At 44.8% G+C, this 18421-nt stretch overlaps 1 protein-coding gene across 2 annotated transcripts in view; it reads left to right on the top strand.

Annotated features, from left to right (window-relative positions):
• LOC308577824 (UDP-N-acetylglucosamine--peptide N-acetylglucosaminyltransferase 110 kDa subunit-like) overlaps window positions 1–18421 on the top strand; it is a 150886-nt gene that overhangs the window by 52491 nt on the left and 79974 nt on the right. For both annotated transcript variants that reach the window (XM_081178207.1, XM_081178206.1), the window contains exon 6: window positions 13666–13745. In XM_081178207.1, the coding sequence (XP_081034333.1) occupies window positions 13666–13745 (80 nt within the window). The remainder of the gene's footprint in view (window positions 1–13665; window positions 13746–18421) is intronic.

The following is an 18421-nucleotide window of genomic DNA, read 5'->3' as shown; positions in this document are numbered from 1 at the left end:
AATTGTATTTTGGGGTGTAGGCTGTTGAGATGTGTGAGGAAGCTATCTAGTTTTTCCTTCCCGTGTGGCCAAATTACAAAGGTGTCGTCAACATATCTGAGCCAAAGTTTGGGTTTGTGTTCTGACTTGTCTAAAGCATTGGTTTCAAAGTGTTCCATGTACAGATTTGCGATGACCGGTGAGAGGGGTGATCCCATAGGTGCTCCTTCTATCTGTTTGTATCTTTGTCCATTGTGGATGAAGTACGTGTTGGTTAGGCAGTGGTTGGTCAGGTCCAGGATGTATTCGGGGGGATTGTATTTGTTTTGAATGGCTGTCAAGGCTTCATTAATGGGCACTTGTGTGAAGAGAGATACAACATCGAAGCTCACAAGTAGGTCATCGGGATGTAGGTTTTGCTTCTTTATTGTTTCTATGAACTGGAAGGAGTTTGTAACGTGTGAAGCGATAGATTCTGCATAGGGCTGAAGTTGCTTAGCGAGAAATTTAGCGAGATTTTGTAGAGGTGAGCCTATGGAGCTGACTATTGGTCTGAGTGGTGTTCCTTCTTTGTGTATCTTGGGGAGACCGTAGAGTTTGGGGCATCTGGATGATTTTTCTCTGGGGATGATTCTTAGCTGGATTTCTTCACTGATAGGAGAGGCTTTTATTTTGGATTTGGTGGTTTTTTCCAGATAGGTGGTGGGATCTGTTTTTATAGGTTGGTAGGTAGGGTCTTGGAGTAGATTTGATAGTTTTGCTTGGTAGTCCGATGTGTTCATCACAACAGTGGCATTACCTTTGTCTGCTGGGAGAATGATTATGTTGTTGTCTTTCTTCAGGTTGGTGAGTGCTTTCTGTTCTTCTTTGTGTAAATTGCTTCTGGGTGGTTTGCTGGAGCAAAGGATGTTGGTGACTTCGAGTCTGATTTTATTGGCTTCATCTGGGTTGATTTTGGTTAGGCTAGCTTCGACTCCGCATATGATGTTTTCCGTGGGGATGCGTCTCGGGGCGACTGCAAAGTTGAAGCCTTTGGTTTCAGTTGAGGTGAGGATCCTGTCTGATATGTTATGTACTGTTTGTTTCATGGGTTGTTGTGGAGGGTGGCTGGGCTTCTGGCGTTTCTCTAGTTTGTGGAGTTTGTTGGTGTGTGTGTCTGTCTTATGTGAGGACTCTGTTTCAGCTCTCCAAACGGCTAGTTGTTTGCATTTGTCCCAGAGTGCAGGGTGGATTTTGTTACAGAGTTTGAGGTGAAGAGTGAGCAGATCTTTGTTGGTTTGGTTTAGTAGGTATCTTTTCTTATGTAGTTCGTTTCTGATTAGGGATAGTTCAGTTCGTTTCAGGATCCTTTCGGTAGCTGGGGTTTTAGAGTGGAATTTAAGTTGGAAGCATGTGGGAATTAAGTTGTTGTCTCGGCAGTTGCGTAGGAACAAGAGATCACATAAGATGGTGGCTCTTCGGATTTCTAGTTTCTCGTAGGTTCTTGTCAGCTGGAAGGTTTCCTCCCCGTAGAGGTGAGATATTTGCTTTCGTAGATTTTCACGGGTACAGGAATGCAGGTTTTGGTGTTTTCGGGTATCTTCCCGTGTAAGAGTTGGGGTGTCTAGGCGACGTTTCGACGAGGTCTCACTCGTCATCTTCAGGCTGGTGCTTTCGGCTTCTTGTTACTAGAACAGAGCAGGATCTCAGTGTTTGAGTTCCTATAAATACTGTTGAGGGGGTGTGGTGTATAGCCTCCAACGTTCTGGGCAGAGAGGAAGTTCCCAGGTTATTGTGCCTTTTCTTCTTTTGTTCATTAATTACTTGAGGGATATCTTGAGTGATTTCTTGAGTGATATTCTGAGTACCACTTAGGAGGGTCATTAGGTGTGGATTAGTTGCTAAAGCTTTCGTGTCTTGACCTCTTGAGCTTGTGAAGAGTTTTTCTGAGTTTTTCTGAGAAGAGTTTTTCTGAGAAGATGGCTGTACTGCACTTAGTTGTGCTCTGGCTTGGCTTCGTGTATAGGGGCGAGCTGTGGTTTTGTGCCCTGTGCCAGCCAGATCTGTGTAGGGATTGCAGGGGGGTGCAGCATCCGGAGGTGCCACTATGGTTTGGCTACTGGATGGTGTCTGTAATTTATCTGTGGAGAGGGTCTGGGTTTGGGTCTGGTGTGGTTGATTGGAGATGGCGTTCTGTGTGCCTCTGGTTCTGGTGTCGGTTTTTGTGGGGAGGGCTAATTTCCAGATGTCTGGCAGGCGGGACGTGTCGTCACGCTTGTTCATGTTGTGAGGGTGTTTCTCTATCTCGATGGCTTCCATGATTATTCTCTTGTGGTGATGTTCCATGTTAAAGAGCAATTTGGAATCTGCAAAATTAATTTCGTGTCCTGTTTCTTTCATGTGTTGGTAAAGAGAGGAAGTTTTTTCTTCTTTTTTGACGGCATTCTTGTGTTCTGCGATACGTGCATTTATTCGTCTGTTTGTTTGTCCAATGTACGTGGCTGGGCAGACTTTGCAGGGTATTTCATAGACCCCTTGGTTTTCTAACTGGATTTTATCTTTTGGGTTTCTGAGGATATTGGCTATTTTTTGGTTGGTGCAAAAGGCTGTTTTGATATTGTGTTTATGGAGGATTTTGCTAATTTTATCTGTGGTGCCCTTGATATAAGGAAGGAGGGCCATGCCATTGTTTTCTTCTGTGTCTTGGTTTTTGGGGGGTGTTTCTTTTTGGATTAGCTTCGTAACCCTGTTTTGCTGGTATCCGTTGGCGATTAACACATTTGAGAGATTCTGTAACTCAGTTGTCAAGTGGTCTTCGTCAGCCAGGCGTTTGGTTCTGGAGATGAGAGTCTTGGCTACGGAGTTTATTTGTGCAGGGTGGTGGTGTGATTGTGCATGTAAGTAGCGGTTGGTGTGTGTTTTTTTCCGGTAGATAGTGTGTCCTAGGGAGCCATCAGGTTTTTTGTAGATTAGGACGTCAAGGAAGGGAAGTTGGTTGTTGGCTTCTATTTCCATAGTGAATTGTATTTTGGGGTGTAGGCTGTTGAGATGTGTGAGGAAGCTATCTAGTTTTTCCTTCCCGTGTGGCCAAATTACAAAGGTGTCGTCAACATATCTGAGCCAAAGTTTGGGTTTGTGTTCTGACTTGTCTAAAGCATTGGTTTCAAAGTGTTCCATGTACAGATTTGCGATGACCGGTGAGAGGGGTGATCCCATAGGTGCTCCTTCTATCTGTTTGTATCTTTGTCCATTGTGGATGAAGTACGTGTTGGTTAGGCAGTGGTTGGTCAGGTCCAGGATGTATTCGGGGGGATTGTATTTGTTTTGAATGGCTGTCAAGGCTTCATTAATGGGCACTTGTGTGAAGAGAGATACAACATCGAAGCTCACAAGTAGGTCATCGGGATGTAGGTTTTGCTTCTTTATTGTTTCTATGAACTGGAAGGAGTTTGTAACGTGTGAAGCGATAGATTCTGCATAGGGCTGAAGTTGCTTAGCGAGAAATTTAGCGAGATTTTGTAGAGGTGAGCCTATGGAGCTGACTATTGGTCTGAGTGGTGTTCCTTCTTTGTGTATCTTGGGGAGACCGTAGAGTTTGGGGCATCTGGATGATTTTTCTCTGGGGATGATTCTTAGCTGGATTTCTTCACTGATAGGAGAGGCTTTTATTTTGGATTTGGTGGTTTTTTCCAGATAGGTGGTGGGATCTGTTTTTATAGGTTGGTAGGTAGGGTCTTGGAGTAGATTTGATAGTTTTGCTTGGTAGTCCGATGTGTTCATCACAACAGTGGCATTACCTTTGTCTGCTGGGAGAATGATTATGTTGTTGTCTTTCTTCAGGTTGGTGAGTGCTTTCTGTTCTTCTTTGTGTAAATTGCTTCTGGGTGGTTTGCTGGAGCAAAGGATGTTGGTGACTTCGAGTCTGATTTTATTGGCTTCATCTGGGTTGATTTTGGTTAGGCTAGCTTCGACTCCGCATATGATGTTTTCCGTGGGGATGCGTCTCGGGGCGACTGCAAAGTTGAAGCCTTTGGAGAGTACTTTGGTTTCAGTTGAGGTGAGGATCCTGTCTGATATGTTATGTACTGTTTGTTTCATGGGTTGTTGTGGAGGGTGGCTGGGCTTCTGGCGTTTCTCTAGTTTGTGGAGTTTGTTGGTGTGTGTGTCTGTCTTATGTGAGGACTCTGTTTCAGCTCTCCAAACGGCTAGTTGTTTGCATTTGTCCCAGAGTGCAGGGTGGATTTTGTTACAGAGTTTGAGGTGAAGAGTGAGCAGATCTTTGTTGGTTTGGTTTAGTAGGTATCTTTTCTTATGTAGTTCGTTTCTGATTAGGGATAGTTCAGTTCGTTTCAGGATCCTTTCGGTAGCTGGGGTTTTAGAGTGGAATTTAAGTTGGAAGCATGTGGGAATTAAGTTGTTGTCTCGGCAGTTGCGTAGGAACAAGAGATCACATAAGATGGTGGCTCTTCGGATTTCTAGTTTCTCGTAGGTTCTTGTCAGCTGGAAGGTTTCCTCCCCGTAGAGGTGAGATATTTGCTTTCGTAGATTTTCACGGGTACAGGAATGCAGGTTTTGGTGTTTTCGGGTATCTTCCCGTGTAAGAGTTGGGGTGTCTAGGCGACGTTTCGACGAGGTCTCACTCGTCATCTTCAGGCTGGTGCTTTCGGCTTCTTGTTACTAGAACAGAGCAGGATCTCAGTGTTTGAGTTCCTATAAATACTGTTGAGGGGGTGTGGTGTATAGCCTCCAACGTTCTGGGCAGAGAGGAAGTTCCCAGGTTATTGTGCCTTTTCTTCTTTTGTTCATTAATTACTTGAGGGATATCTTGAGTGATTTCTTGAGTGATATTCTGAGTACCACTTAGGAGGGTCATTAGGTGTGGATTAGTTGCTAAAGCTTTCGTGTCTTGACCTCTTGAGCTTGTGAAGAGTTTTTCTGAGTTTTTCTGAGAAGAGTTTTTCTGAGAAGATGGCTGTACTGCACTTAGTTGTGCTCTGGCTTGGCTTCGTGTATAGGGGCGAGCTGTGGTTTTGTGCCCTGTGCCAGCCAGATCTGTGTAGGGATTGCAGGGGGGTGCAGCATCCGGAGGTGCCACTATGGTTTGGCTACTGGATGGTATCTGTAATTTATCTGTGGAGAGGGTCTGGGTTTGGGTCTGGTGTGGTTGATTGGAGATGGCGTTCTGTGTGCCTCTGGTTCTGGTGTCGGTTTTTGTGGGGAGGGCTAATTTCCAGATGTCTGGCAGGCGGGACGTGTCGTCACGCTTGTTCATGTTGTGAGGGTGTTTCTCTATCTCGATGGCTTCCATGATTATTCTCTTGTGGTGATGTTCCATGTTAAAGAGCAATTTGGAATCTGCAAAATTAATTTCGTGTCCTGTTTCTTTCATGTGTTGGTAAAGAGAGGAAGTTTTTTCTTCTTTTTTGACGGCATTCTTGTGTTCTGCGATACGTGCATTTATTCGTCTGTTTGTTTGTCCAATGTACGTGGCTGGGCAGACTTTGCAGGGTATTTCATAGACCCCTTGGTTTTCTAACTGGATTTTATCTTTTGGGTTTCTGAGGATATTGGCTATTTTTTGGTTGGTGCAAAAGGCTGTTTTGATATTGTGTTTATGGAGGATTTTGCTAATTTTATCTGTGGTGCCCTTGATATACGGAAGGAGGGCCATGCCATTGTTTTCTTCTGTGTCTTGGTTTTTGGGGGGTGTTTCTTTTTGGATTAGCTTCGTAACCCTGTTTTGCTGGTATCCGTTGGCGATTAACACATTTGAGAGATTCTGTAACTCAGTTGTCAAGTGGTCTTCGTCAGCCAGGCGTTTGGTTCTGGAGATGAGAGTCTTGGCTACGGAGTTTATTTGTGCAGGGTGGTGGTGTGATTGTGCATGTAAGTAGCGGTTGGTGTGTGTTTTTTTCTCCGGTAGATAGTGTGTCCTAGGGAGCCATCAGGTTTTTTGTAGATTAGGACGTCAAGGAAGGGAAGTTGGTTGTTGGCTTCTATTTCCATAGTGAATTGTATTTTGGGGTGTAGGCTGTTGAGATGTGTGAGGAAGCTATCTAGTTTTTCCTTCCCGTGTGGCCAAATTACAAAGGTGTCGTCAACATATCTGAGCCAAAGTTTGGGTTTGTGTTCTGACTTGTCTAAAGCATTGGTTTCAAAGTGTTCCATGTACAGATTTGCGATGACCGGTGAGAGGGGTGATCCCATAGGTGCTCCTTCTATCTGTTTGTATCTTTGTCCATTGTGGATGAAGTACGTGTTGGTTAGGCAGTGGTTGGTCAGGTCCAGGATGTATTCGGGGGGATTGTATTTGTTTTGAATGGCTGTCAAGGCTTCATTAATGGGCACTTGTGTGAAGAGAGATACAACATCGAAGCTCACAAGTAGGTCATCGGGATGTAGGTTTTGCTTCTTTATTGTTTCTATGAACTGGAAGGAGTTTGTAACGTGTGAAGCGATAGATTCTGCATAGGGCTGAAGTTGCTTAGCGAGAAATTTAGCGAGATTTTGTAGAGGTGAGCCTATGGAGCTGACTATTGGTCTGAGTGGTGTTCCTTCTTTGTGTATCTTGGGGAGACCGTAGAGTTTGGGGCATCTGGATGATTTTTCTCTGGGGATGATTCTTAGCTGGATTTCTTCACTGATAGGAGAGGCTTTTATTTTGGATTTGGTGGTTTTTTCCAGATAGGTGGTGGGATCTGTTTTTATAGGTTGGTAGGTAGGGTCTTGGAGTAGATTTGATAGTTTTGCTTGGTAGTCCGATGTGTTCATCACAACAGTGGCATTACCTTTGTCTGCTGGGAGAATGATTATGTTGTTGTCTTTCTTCAGGTTGGTGAGTGCTTTCTGTTCTTCTTTGTGTAAATTGCTTCTGGGTGGTTTGCTGGAGCAAAGGATGTTGGTGACTTCGAGTCTGATTTTATTGGCTTCATCTGGGTTGATTTTGGTTAGGCTAGCTTCGACTCCGCATATGATGTTTTCCGTGGGGATGCGTCTCGGGGCGACTGCAAAGTTGAAGCCTTTGGAGAGTACTTTGGTTTCAGTTGAGGTGAGGATCCTGTCTGATATGTTATGTACTGTTTGTTTCATGGGTTGTTGTGGAGGGTGGCTGGGCTTCTGGCGTTTCTCTAGTTTGTGGAGTTTGTTGGTGTGTGTGTCTGTCTTATGTGAGGACTCTGTTTCAGCTCTCCAAACGGCTAGTTGTTTGCATTTGTCCCAGAGTGCAGGGTGGATTTTGTTACAGAGTTTGAGGTGAAGAGTGAGCAGATCTTTGTTGGTTTGGTTTAGTAGGTATCTTTTCTTATGTAGTTCGTTTCTGATTAGGGATAGTTCAGTTCGTTTCAGGATCCTTTCGGTAGCTGGGGTTTTAGAGTGGAATTTAAGTTGGAAGCATGTGGGAATTAAGTTGTTGTCTCGGCAGTTGCGTAGGAACAAGAGATCACATAAGATGGTGGCTCTTCGGATTTCTAGTTTCTCGTAGGTTCTTGTCAGCTGGAAGGTTTCCTCCCCGTAGAGGTGAGATATTTGCTTTCGTAGATTTTCACGGGTACAGGAATGCAGGTTTTGGTGTTTTCGGGTATCTTCCCGTGTAAGAGTTGGGGTGTCTAGGCGACGTTTCGACGAGGTCTCACTCGTCATCTTCAGGCTGGTGCTTTCGGCTTCTTGTTACTAGAACAGAGCAGGATCTCAGTGTTTGAGTTCCTATAAATACTGTTGAGGGGGTGTGGTGTATAGCCTCCAACGTTCTGGGCAGAGAGGAAGTTCCCAGGTTATTGTGCCTTTTCTTCTTTTGTTCATTAATTACTTGAGGGATATCTTGAGTGATTTCTTGAGTGATATTCTGAGTACCACTTAGGAGGGTCATTAGGTGTGGATTAGTTGCTAAAGCTTTCGTGTCTTGACCTCTTGAGCTTGTGAAGAGTTTTTCTGAGTTTTTCTGAGAAGAGTTTTTCTGAGAAGATGGCTGTACTGCACTTAGTTGTGCTCTGGCTTGGCTTCGTGTATAGGGGCGAGCTGTGGTTTTGTGCCCTGTGCCAGCCAGATCTGTGTAGGGATTGCAGGGGGGTGCAGCATCCGGAGGTGCCACTATGGTTTGGCTACTGGATGGTATCTGTAATTTATCTGTGGAGAGGGTCTGGGTTTGGGTCTGGTGTGGTTGATTGGAGATGGCGTTCTGTGTGCCTCTGGTTCTGGTGTCGGTTTTTGTGGGGAGGGCTAATTTCCAGATGTCTGGCAGGCGGGACGTGTCGTCACGCTTGTTCATGTTGTGAGGGTGTTTCTCTATCTCGATGGCTTCCATGATTATTCTCTTGTGGTGATGTTCCATGTTAAAGAGCAATTTGGAATCTGCAAAATTAATTTCGTGTCCTGTTTCTTTCATGTGTTGGTAAAGAGAGGAAGTTTTTTCTTCTTTTTTGACGGCATTCTTGTGTTCTGCGATACGTGCATTTATTCGTCTGTTTGTTTGTCCAATGTACGTGGCTGGGCAGACTTTGCAGGGTATTTCATAGACCCCTTGGTTTTCTAACTGGATTTTATCTTTTGGGTTTCTGAGGATATTGGCTATTTTTTGGTTGGTGCAAAAGGCTGTTTTGATATTGTGTTTATGGAGGATTTTGCTAATTTTATCTGTGGTGCCCTTGATATAAGGAAGGAGGGCCATGCCATTGTTTTCTTCTGTGTCTTGGTTTTTGGGGGGTGTTTCTTTTTGGATTAGCTTCGTAACCCTGTTTTGCTGGTATCCGTTGGCGATTAACACATTTGAGAGATTCTGTAACTCAGTTGTCAAGTGGTCTTCGTCAGCCAGGCGTTTGGTTCTGGAGATGAGAGTCTTGGCTACGGAGTTTATTTGTGCAGGGTGGTGGTGTGATTGTGCATGTAAGTAGCGGTTGGTGTGTGTTTTTTTCCGGTAGATAGTGTGTCCTAGGGAGCCATCAGGTTTTTTGTAGATTAGGACGTCAAGGAAGGGAAGTTGGTTGTTGGCTTCTATTTCCATAGTGAATTGTATTTTGGGGTGTAGGCTGTTGAGATGTGTGAGGAAGCTATCTAGTTTTTCCTTCCCGTGTGGCCAAATTACAAAGGTGTCGTCAACATATCTGAGCCAAAGTTTGGGTTTGTGTTCTGACTTGTCTAAAGCATTGGTTTCAAAGTGTTCCATGTACAGATTTGCGATGACCGGTGAGAGGGGTGATCCCATAGGTGCTCCTTCTATCTGTTTGTATCTCAACAGTATTTATAGGAACTCAAACACTGAGATCCTGCTCTGTTCTAGTAACAAGAAGCCGAAAGCACCAGCCTGAAGATGACGAGTGAGACCTCGTCGAAACGTCGCCTAGACACCCCAACTCTTACACGGGAAGATACCCGAAAACACCAAAACCTGCATTCCTGTACCCGTGAAAATCTACGAAAGCAAATATCTCACCTCTACGGGGAGGAAACCTTCCAGCTGACAAGAACCTACGAGAAACTAGAAATCCGAAGAGCCACCATCTTATGTGATCTCTTGTTCCTACGCAACTGCCGAGACAACAACTTAATTCCCACATGCTTCCAACTTAAATTCCACTCTAAAACCCCAGCTACCGAAAGGATCCTGAAACGAACTGAACTATCCCTAATCAGAAACGAACTACATAAGAAAAGATACCTACTAAACCAAACCAACAAAGATCTGCTCACTCTTCACCTCAAACTCTGTAACAAAATCCACCCTGCACTCTGGGACAAATGCAAACAACTAGCCGTTTGGAGAGCTGAAACAGAGTCCTCACATAAGACAGACACACACACCAACAAACTCCACAAACTAGAGAAACGCCAGAAGCCCAGCCACCCTCCACAACAACCCATGAAACAAACAGTACATAACATATCAGACAGGATCCTCACCTCAACTGAAACCAAAGTACTCTCCAAAGGCTTCAACTTTGCAGTCGCCCCGAGACGCATCCCCACGGAAAACATCATATGCGGAGTCGAAGCTAGCCTAACCAAAATCAACCCAGATGAAGCCAATAAAATCAGACTCGAAGTCACCAACATCCTTTGCTCCAGCAAACCACCCAGAAGCAATTTACACAAAGAAGAACAGAAAGCACTCACCAACCTGAAGAAAGACAACAACATAATCATTCTCCCAGCAGACAAAGGTAATGCCACTGTTGTGATGAACACATCGGACTACCAAGCAAAACTATCAAATCTACTCCAAGACCCTACCTACCAACCTATAAAAACAGATCCCACCACCTATCTGGAAAAAACCACCAAATCCAAAATAAAAGCCTCTCCTATCAGTGAAGAAATCCAGCTAAGAATCATCCCCAGAGAAAAATCATCCAGATGCCCCAAACTCTACGGTCTCCCCAAGATACACAAAGAAGGAACACCACTCAGACCAATAGTCAGCTCCATAGGCTCACCTCTACAAAATCTCGCTAAATTTCTCGCTAAGCAACTTCAGCCCTATGCAGAATCTATCGCTTCACACGTTACAAACTCCTTCCAGTTCATAGAAACAATAAAGAAGCAAAACCTACATCCCGATGACCTACTTGTGAGCTTCGATGTTGTATCTCTCTTCACACAAGTGCCCATTAATGAAGCCTTGACAGCCATTCAAAACAAATACAATCCCCCCGAATACATCCTGGACCTGACCAACCACTGCCTAACCAACACGTACTTCATCCACAATGGACAAAGATACAAACAGATAGAAGGAGCACCTATGGGATCACCCCTCTCACCGGTCATCGCAAATCTGTACATGGAACACTTTGAAACCAATGCTTTAGACAAGTCAGAACACAAACCCAAACTTTGGCTCAGATATGTTGACGACACCTTTGTAATTTGGCCACACGGGAAGGAAAAACTAGATAGCTTCCTCACACATCTCAACAGCCTACACCCCAAAATACAATTCACTATGGAAATAGAAGCCAACAACCAACTTCCCTTCCTTGACGTCCTAATCTACAAAAAACCTGATGGCTCCCTAGGACACACTATCTACCGGAAAAAAACACACACCAACCGCTACTTACATGCACAATCACACCACCACCCTGCACAAATAAACTCCGTAGCCAAGACTCTCATCTCCAGAACCAAACGCCTGGCTGACGAAGACCACTTGACAACTGAGTTACAGAATCTCTCAAATGTGTTAATCGCCAACGGATACCAGCAAAACAGGGTTACGAAGCTAATCCAAAAAGAAACACCCCCCAAAAACCAAGACACAGAAGAAAACAATGGCATGGCCCTCCTTCCTTATATCAAGGGCACCACAGATAAAATTAGCAAAATCCTCCATAAACACAATATCAAAACAGCCTTTTGCACCAACCAAAAAATAGCCAATATCCTCAGAAACCCAAAAGATAAAATCCAGTTAGAAAACCAAGGGGTCTATGAAATACCCTGCAAAGTCTGCCCAGCCACGTACATTGGACAAACAAACAGACGAATAAATGCACGTATCGCAGAACACAAGAATGCCGTCAAAAAAGAAGAAAAAACTTCCTCTCTTTACCAACACATGAAAGAAACAGGACACGAAATTAATTTTGCAGATTCCAAATTGCTCTTTAACATGGAACATCACCACAAGAGAATAATCATGGAAGCCATCGAGATAGAGAAACACCCTCACAACATGAACAAGCGTGACGACACGTCCCGCCTGCCAGACATCTGGAAATTAGCCCTCCCCACAAAAACCGACACCAGAACCAGAGGCACACAGAACGCCATCTCCAATCAACCACACCAGACCCAAACCCAGACCCTCTCCACAGATAAATTACAGATACCATCCAGTAGCCAAACCATAGTGGCACCTCCGGATGCTGCACCCCCCTGCAATCCCTACACAGATCTGGCTGGCACAGGGCACAAAACCACAGCTCGCCCCTATACACGAAGCCAAGCCAGAGCACAACTAAGTGCAGTACAGCCATCTTCTCAGAAAAACTCTTCTCAGAAAAACTCAGAAAAACTCTTCACAAGCTCAAGAGGTCAAGACACGAAAGCTTTAGCAACTAATCCACACCTAATGACCCTCCTAAGTGGTACTCAGAATATCACTCAAGAAATCACTCAAGATATCCCTCAAGTAATTAATGAACAAAAGAAGAAAAGGCACAATAACCTGGGAACTTCCTCTCTGCCCAGAACGTTGGAGGCTATACACCACACCCCCTCAACAGTATTTATAGGAACTCAAACACTGAGATCCTGCTCTGTTCTAGTAACAAGAAGCCGAAAGCACCAGCCTGAAGATGACGAGTGAGACCTCGTCGAAACGTCGCCTAGACACCCCAACTCTTACACGGGAAGATACCCGAAAACACCAAAACCTGCATTCCTGTACCCGTGAAAATCTACGAAAGCATATATATATATATATATATTTCACAAGAAACCAAATCATTACATTAAAGTGTTGTTTTTTTAAATTGTCTATACAATTAATGTTAATCCCACATTATGGGATTATTTGACTTCCCTACCCTTCCTCCCCTGATTCCTTTGAATTATCTTCATTCATGCATGTCAATTTAATCTTCATGTCTAATTACCTCCAAATTTAATCATTGCCTATAACATTACAGCTGGTTTTTTAAAAAAATCCTGCTAATGTATTAACTTGTGTACACTGCTTTTGTCAATATGCAATAAACATTTCCCATTCTTTTTTGTATTAAAATTGGAGGCATTTCTTCTACTGCAATGGGCCTCCAGCGTCCTGTTGGTACCATTAGTGATTTCTCATACAGTTGATATTCCCTACATAGATAGGTTAGATAGATGATAGGTAGGTAGGTAGGTAGAATAGGTAGATAGATTAGATAGGGTAGGTAGGTAGATTAGATAGGTAGGTACATGGATAGATTAGGTAGATAGATTAGATAGGTAGATTGGGTAGGTAGGTAGATTCAGGCATGGCCAAACTCAGCCCTCCAGGTGTTTTGGGACTACAATTCCCATCATCCCTGACCACTAGGGATCAGGGATGTTAGCTAGGGATGATGGGAGTTGTAGACTCCAAACAGCTGGAGGGCCAAGTTTGGCCATGCCTGGATTAGATGGTAGGTAGGTAGATAAGGTAGGTAGGGTAGGTAGAGTAGATTGGTAGATAGATTAGGTAGCTAGGTAGGTAAATAGGAAGGTAGGTAGATAGGTCAGTAGGTTTAATGGTAGGTAGATTAGATTAGGTAGGTAGGTAAAGGTACCCCTGCCCGAACGGGCCAGTCTTGACAGACTCTAGGGTTTGTGCGCCCATCTCACATCTATAGGCCGGGGGCCAGCGCTGTCCGGAGACACTTCCGGGTCACGTGGCCAGCGTGACAAAGCTGCATCTGGCGAGCCAGCGCAGCACACGGAACGCCGTTTACCTTCCCGCTGGTAAGCGGTACCTATTTATCTACTTGCACCTGGGGGTGCTTTTGAACTGCTAGGTTGGCAGGCGCTGGGACCGAGCAGCGGGAGCGCACCCCGCCGCGGGGATTCGAACCGCCAACCTTTCGATCGGCAAGCCCTAGGCGCTGAGGCTTTTACCTACAGCGCCACCCGCGTCCCCGAGGTAGGTAGGTAGATTAGGTAAATTAATGTAGGTAGGTAGGATTGACCCACTTATTTAAAAGTAACCATGCTGTTACATTAGTAACAAAAATTAATTGTCTTAAATATTCTCAGGCGGTGACCCTGGATCCCAACTTCCTGGACGCTTACATTAATCTGGGGAACGTCTTGAAGGAGGCGCGTATATTTGACAGGTAAGCAAATAGGCGTATAGCTTATATTCTCTCTTTTTTTATATAAATGGTTTTTATTGGTTTTATGTATAATCACATTACGTATTATATTTTCAGTTTAGTGGTTGCACCCATACCCAAACTAACTCCCATTGCCAGTGGGGATATGTGTTCAATCCCTTGTTGCCTTAGAGGGTGGATTTGATTTAAATCAAATTGATTTAACTCACAATTTTAATCCCTAATCCGTAAGACTTGTTTTAAATCCTCTTTTTGCAGAAAGGTTCAACCTTGCTGGCATCCTCTTAATATGGACAAGCAGAGGAAGGTTTCCTTTTTGGTTCTACTCTTAGAAATACATAGGCAGATAATGATGAAATGATGGTGAGGTTTAATAAGTGAACAGTTTCTGTTTGGACAACTTTTCTGCTGCACTTGATTGGAAGTCCTTTCCTTCATAACAATTTGAACAATTTAACATCTTTCTTGGGCAATTCTAAACCTGTTATTCCAAGAAGAAAGGCCTCTGGTTTCTTAATAAATGTATATTTCAACATTTTTTTCAGTTCGTTATAAATCTTCTCCCAGAAGTCTTTCACCTTGGGACAAGTTCACCACATATGGAAAAAAGTACCTTCTTTTTCTTTACATTTCCAACAAAGGTTATCACTTTTGTGATAAATCTTTGCTAGTTTTACAGAGGTCATGTACCATCTATACATCATCTTCATAATGTTTTCCTTTAACAAAGTACATGCAGTGAACTTCACCCCTTTCCTCCATAGCTTCTCCCAATCCTCCATTATTATGTTATGTCCCACATCCCTTGCCCAGTCAATCATAACCAATTTAACTTGTTCATCCTTTGTGTGCCACTCCAACAACAAGCTGTACATTTTAGACACATTCTTATCATTAGTATCTAACAACTCCGCTTCCAATTTGGTTTTTTCTGTTGCAAAACCATTTCTCTTATATCCATCTTATATAATTCGTTAATTTGATAATATTGTAACCAATTCACTTTATCTTTCATTTGTTCAAATGGTTTTAATTTAAAACCTTCCTGATTCTCTAACAACAAATCTGAATACCTCAACCATTTGTTTTCCATATTTAACTTTTTTTGGGCCTGTGCTTCCATTGGTGAAATCCATTTTGGTGTTTTTCTTACTAAGAGATCTTTGTATCTAGTCCATACACTGTATAATGACTTTCTAATTAACATGATTCTTAAAACCACTGTGGGCCTTTACCTTGTCATACCATAGATACGCATGCCATCCAAAACGATTATCCAATCCCTCCAAGTCTAGCGCATCATCATTCTCTAATTGAATCCAATCCTTGATCCAGCAGAATGCGGCAGCTTCAAAGTGTATCTTCAAATCTGGTAGGGAAAAGCCCCCTCTCTCTTTTATATCTGTAAGTAATTTATATTTAATTCTAGGTTTTTCCCCCTGCCAGATAAATTTAGACAATGCCTTCTGCCATTCTTTAAAACATTTAACATTATCAATGATTGGTAAAACTTCAAAAAAAAAAACAACAAACCAGCATCTTCGGCAATACATTCATCTTAACCACCGATATTCGGCCCATCAATGAAAGTTTTAGGTTTGACTATATCTCAAGATCTCTCTTGATTTCATTCCATAATTTTTCATAGTTATCTTTATAAAGATTCAAATTCCAAATATTTAACTTTTTTCACAGAAACAAGGCCTGTCCTTTCAAAAAGGTTTTTTCTTTCCTCATTATCTAAGTTTTTTTCTAAAACTTTGGTTTTGCTCTTGTTTAATTTAAATCCTGCTATCTGCCCAAACTCTTGAATCAGCTCCAGTGCTATGAGGGTTTGATTAGCTGCTTGTGCGTGAAAACGCGCTCCCTCAGAGTTTGTGCGGCCCCACAAACCTCCGTGTGTGACGGAGCTCCTCAGACATGTCTGCTCTAGTCACTAGTAGAGTCCGACAGTGGCTGCCTGCGGAAGCGTTTCCAGCAAAGAAGTTCCTTAACGGAAACGCGTCTCCTGGACTCACGGCGTGACAGTTTCCTGCGAGGTATGGGTCTCCCTATGGGAGACTCCGATACCTCCCCACTGTTCTCGCTGGAAGCCTCCCTGAGCCCTCCCTCCTGCTCGCATTCCCTCAGAGACCCACTCCTCCCCCTGCTGGTCCCTGCTTCAGCAGTTGAGTCTCTTTCATCCTGCCTGAGTCCCTCCACCACCTGATGCTCTGATGGCAGTTCCCTGACATCCACTTCCCCTCCAGGGCCCCCCTCACCCCCTCCCAATTCCTCCCCCCTGGGAGGTGAAGGGCTAAAACCCCGAAACGAATCTTCCTCATCTTCTGACGTCTCGAACAATTCTCTCCATCGATCGTCGTCCTGGCCAGCTGAATCCTCCTCCTCTTCAGAATCTGGGAACCCCTCCAACTCCTCTTCCTCGTCGGTGGTGGCAAAGTATTCCCTTCGGAACCTCGCTACAGGCTGAGGTTTACGTGGGAACCTCTGATGAAAAGTCTCTATTAAAACCTCGTCATTGACATCTTCTGCCCTAACCCAGGTGTTTTCCGACTCCGGTTCCCCTTCCCACATTACCAAATACTCTACTTGATCTCCCTTCCACCTGGAATCGAGGATCTCCGCTACCTGGTAGCTGTGTTCCTTCTCCTCCATTGCTGGTCCCCGAGTGACCCTCCCCTCACTGTCTCCTCTATACGGTGACAGCAACGACCTGTGAAAAACTGGGTGCAGCTTCATGTGGTTCGGTAACCGGAGCCTGAAAGCCACTGGATTGACCTGCTGTATGACTTCAAACGGACCCAGCCTTTTGGGTCTTAATTTCTTACAACCTCCTTTGAATGGCAACCCTTGGGTTGACAGCCACACCTGGTCCCCCACCCTGATGCTTTCACCTTCCCTTCTGTTTTTGTCTGCTTGCCTCTTATATTCCTCCTTAGCCCTGTTTAAGTTGAGTTGGAGCTGGCGATGGATCGCTTCCATTTCTTCCACGAACTGCTCTGCAGCTGGAACGCTCCAGTTCTCCCCCTCCCCCCCTGGGAAGGCTCTGGGATGGCACCCGTGATTAGCCAAAAAGGGGCTCATCCCCGTGGACACGTTCTCTGCATTGTTGTAGGCAAATTCTGCCAACGCCAGCTTCTCCACCCAATCATTCTCTCTGTCATTAACATAACACCTCAAATATTGTTGGAGAACCCCATTTGCTCTTTCCGCCTGCCCGTTGGTTTCAGGATGACGGGCCGTCGAGAAATTAACCTCTACATGCAGTAAGCTCATGAGCTTCCTCCAGAACCTGGAAGTAAATTGTTTCCCTCGGTCTGAAACCACCCTCAAGGGGGCGCCATGCAACCTAAACACATTCTCTACAAACAATTTGGCGGTTTCTTCTGCTGTAACCGCATGTGAGCAGGCTATGAAGTGGGCCATCTTAGTTAACAGGTCTACTACAACCATGATGGCTGTTTTCCCTCTAGACCTTGGCAGATCAGTCATGAAATCTATTGCCACTGCTTCCCACGGTCTCTCAGGTGTGGGCAGTGGTTCTAATAAACCAGCCGGCGCCTGCCTCTCCCCCTTGGCTCTTTGGCATTGTTCACACCCTCTCACATACTCCCGCACATCTTCCCTGACCTTGGGCCACCAAAATTCCCTGGTAACCAGCCACATGGTTTTGTGTTGCCCAAAGTGCCCTGCTGTGGGGCTATCGTGCAGCTGCTTGAGTACTTTCTCCCTCAATTCCCCTTCAGGTATATATAACGCTCCCTTATAATACAATGCCCCATTTCTCTCCTCAAAACCACCGGGTTTGTCTTCCTCCCCTCTGAGATCCCTGAGTTTCCCCTGGGCGTATGCATCCTGCACCGTACCCTCTACCAATTCCCTTTGCCCCACCAAAGTCGCCCCACACACCCAGCGGTCCTCTGGAATGATATGGGTTTCTTCGGGTGCTCCCTCCCCCTCCAAATATTCAGGTTTGCGTGAGAGAGCGTCCGCCCTAACATTCTCTGGGCCTGGCACATAACAAATCTCAAAGTTAAATTTGGAGAACTCTTGGGCCCATCTCAACTGCCTTTGGTTGAGCACTCGCGCCGTTCTCCAGTACTCTAGATTTTTATGGTCCGTGCACACTTGCACTTTATGTTGTGCACCAACTAGCAGATGCCTCCATCTCCGGAACGCCTCATGAATAGCAAGCAGTTCTCGGTCGTACACCGTGTAGTTCCTCTCGGATTTGTTCAGCTTCCGCGAGAAGAAGGCACACGGACGCCACTCCGACTCCTCCTTCCCCGGCTGCAGAAGAAGCACCGCCCCTATGGCTCTGTCAGATGCGTCTGTTTCAACCCTTAGCTTCTTTCGTAAATCCACATGCAGAAGTTGTTCTTCAGAGGCGAAGGCCCTTTTCAGTTCCTCAAACGCTCGCTCCGCCTCCGCCGTCCATACAAACTTCTTCTTACTGCTGAGACAGTCAGTGATGGGCGCCGTCAGATGGGCGAAGTTGCGGATGAACTTACGATAAAAGTTTCCAAACCCTAGGAACCTCTGCACATCCTTCTTGGTTTTGGGTGTTTTCCATTCCAGCACTGCCTGTACCTTGCCGGGATCCATGGCCAATCCCTTGTCTGACAGGCGGTACCCCAGGAATTCCACCTCCTTGGTATGGAACCGACACTTCTCCA

The sequence above is a fragment of the Podarcis bocagei genome, assembly GCF_964188305.1.
Source record: "Podarcis bocagei genome assembly, chromosome: W".
NCBI lineage: Eukaryota > Metazoa > Chordata > Lepidosauria > Squamata > Lacertidae > Podarcis > Podarcis bocagei.
The sequence above is the reverse complement of the archived record's forward strand: the minus strand, read 5'-3'. Positions and strand labels throughout refer to the sequence as shown.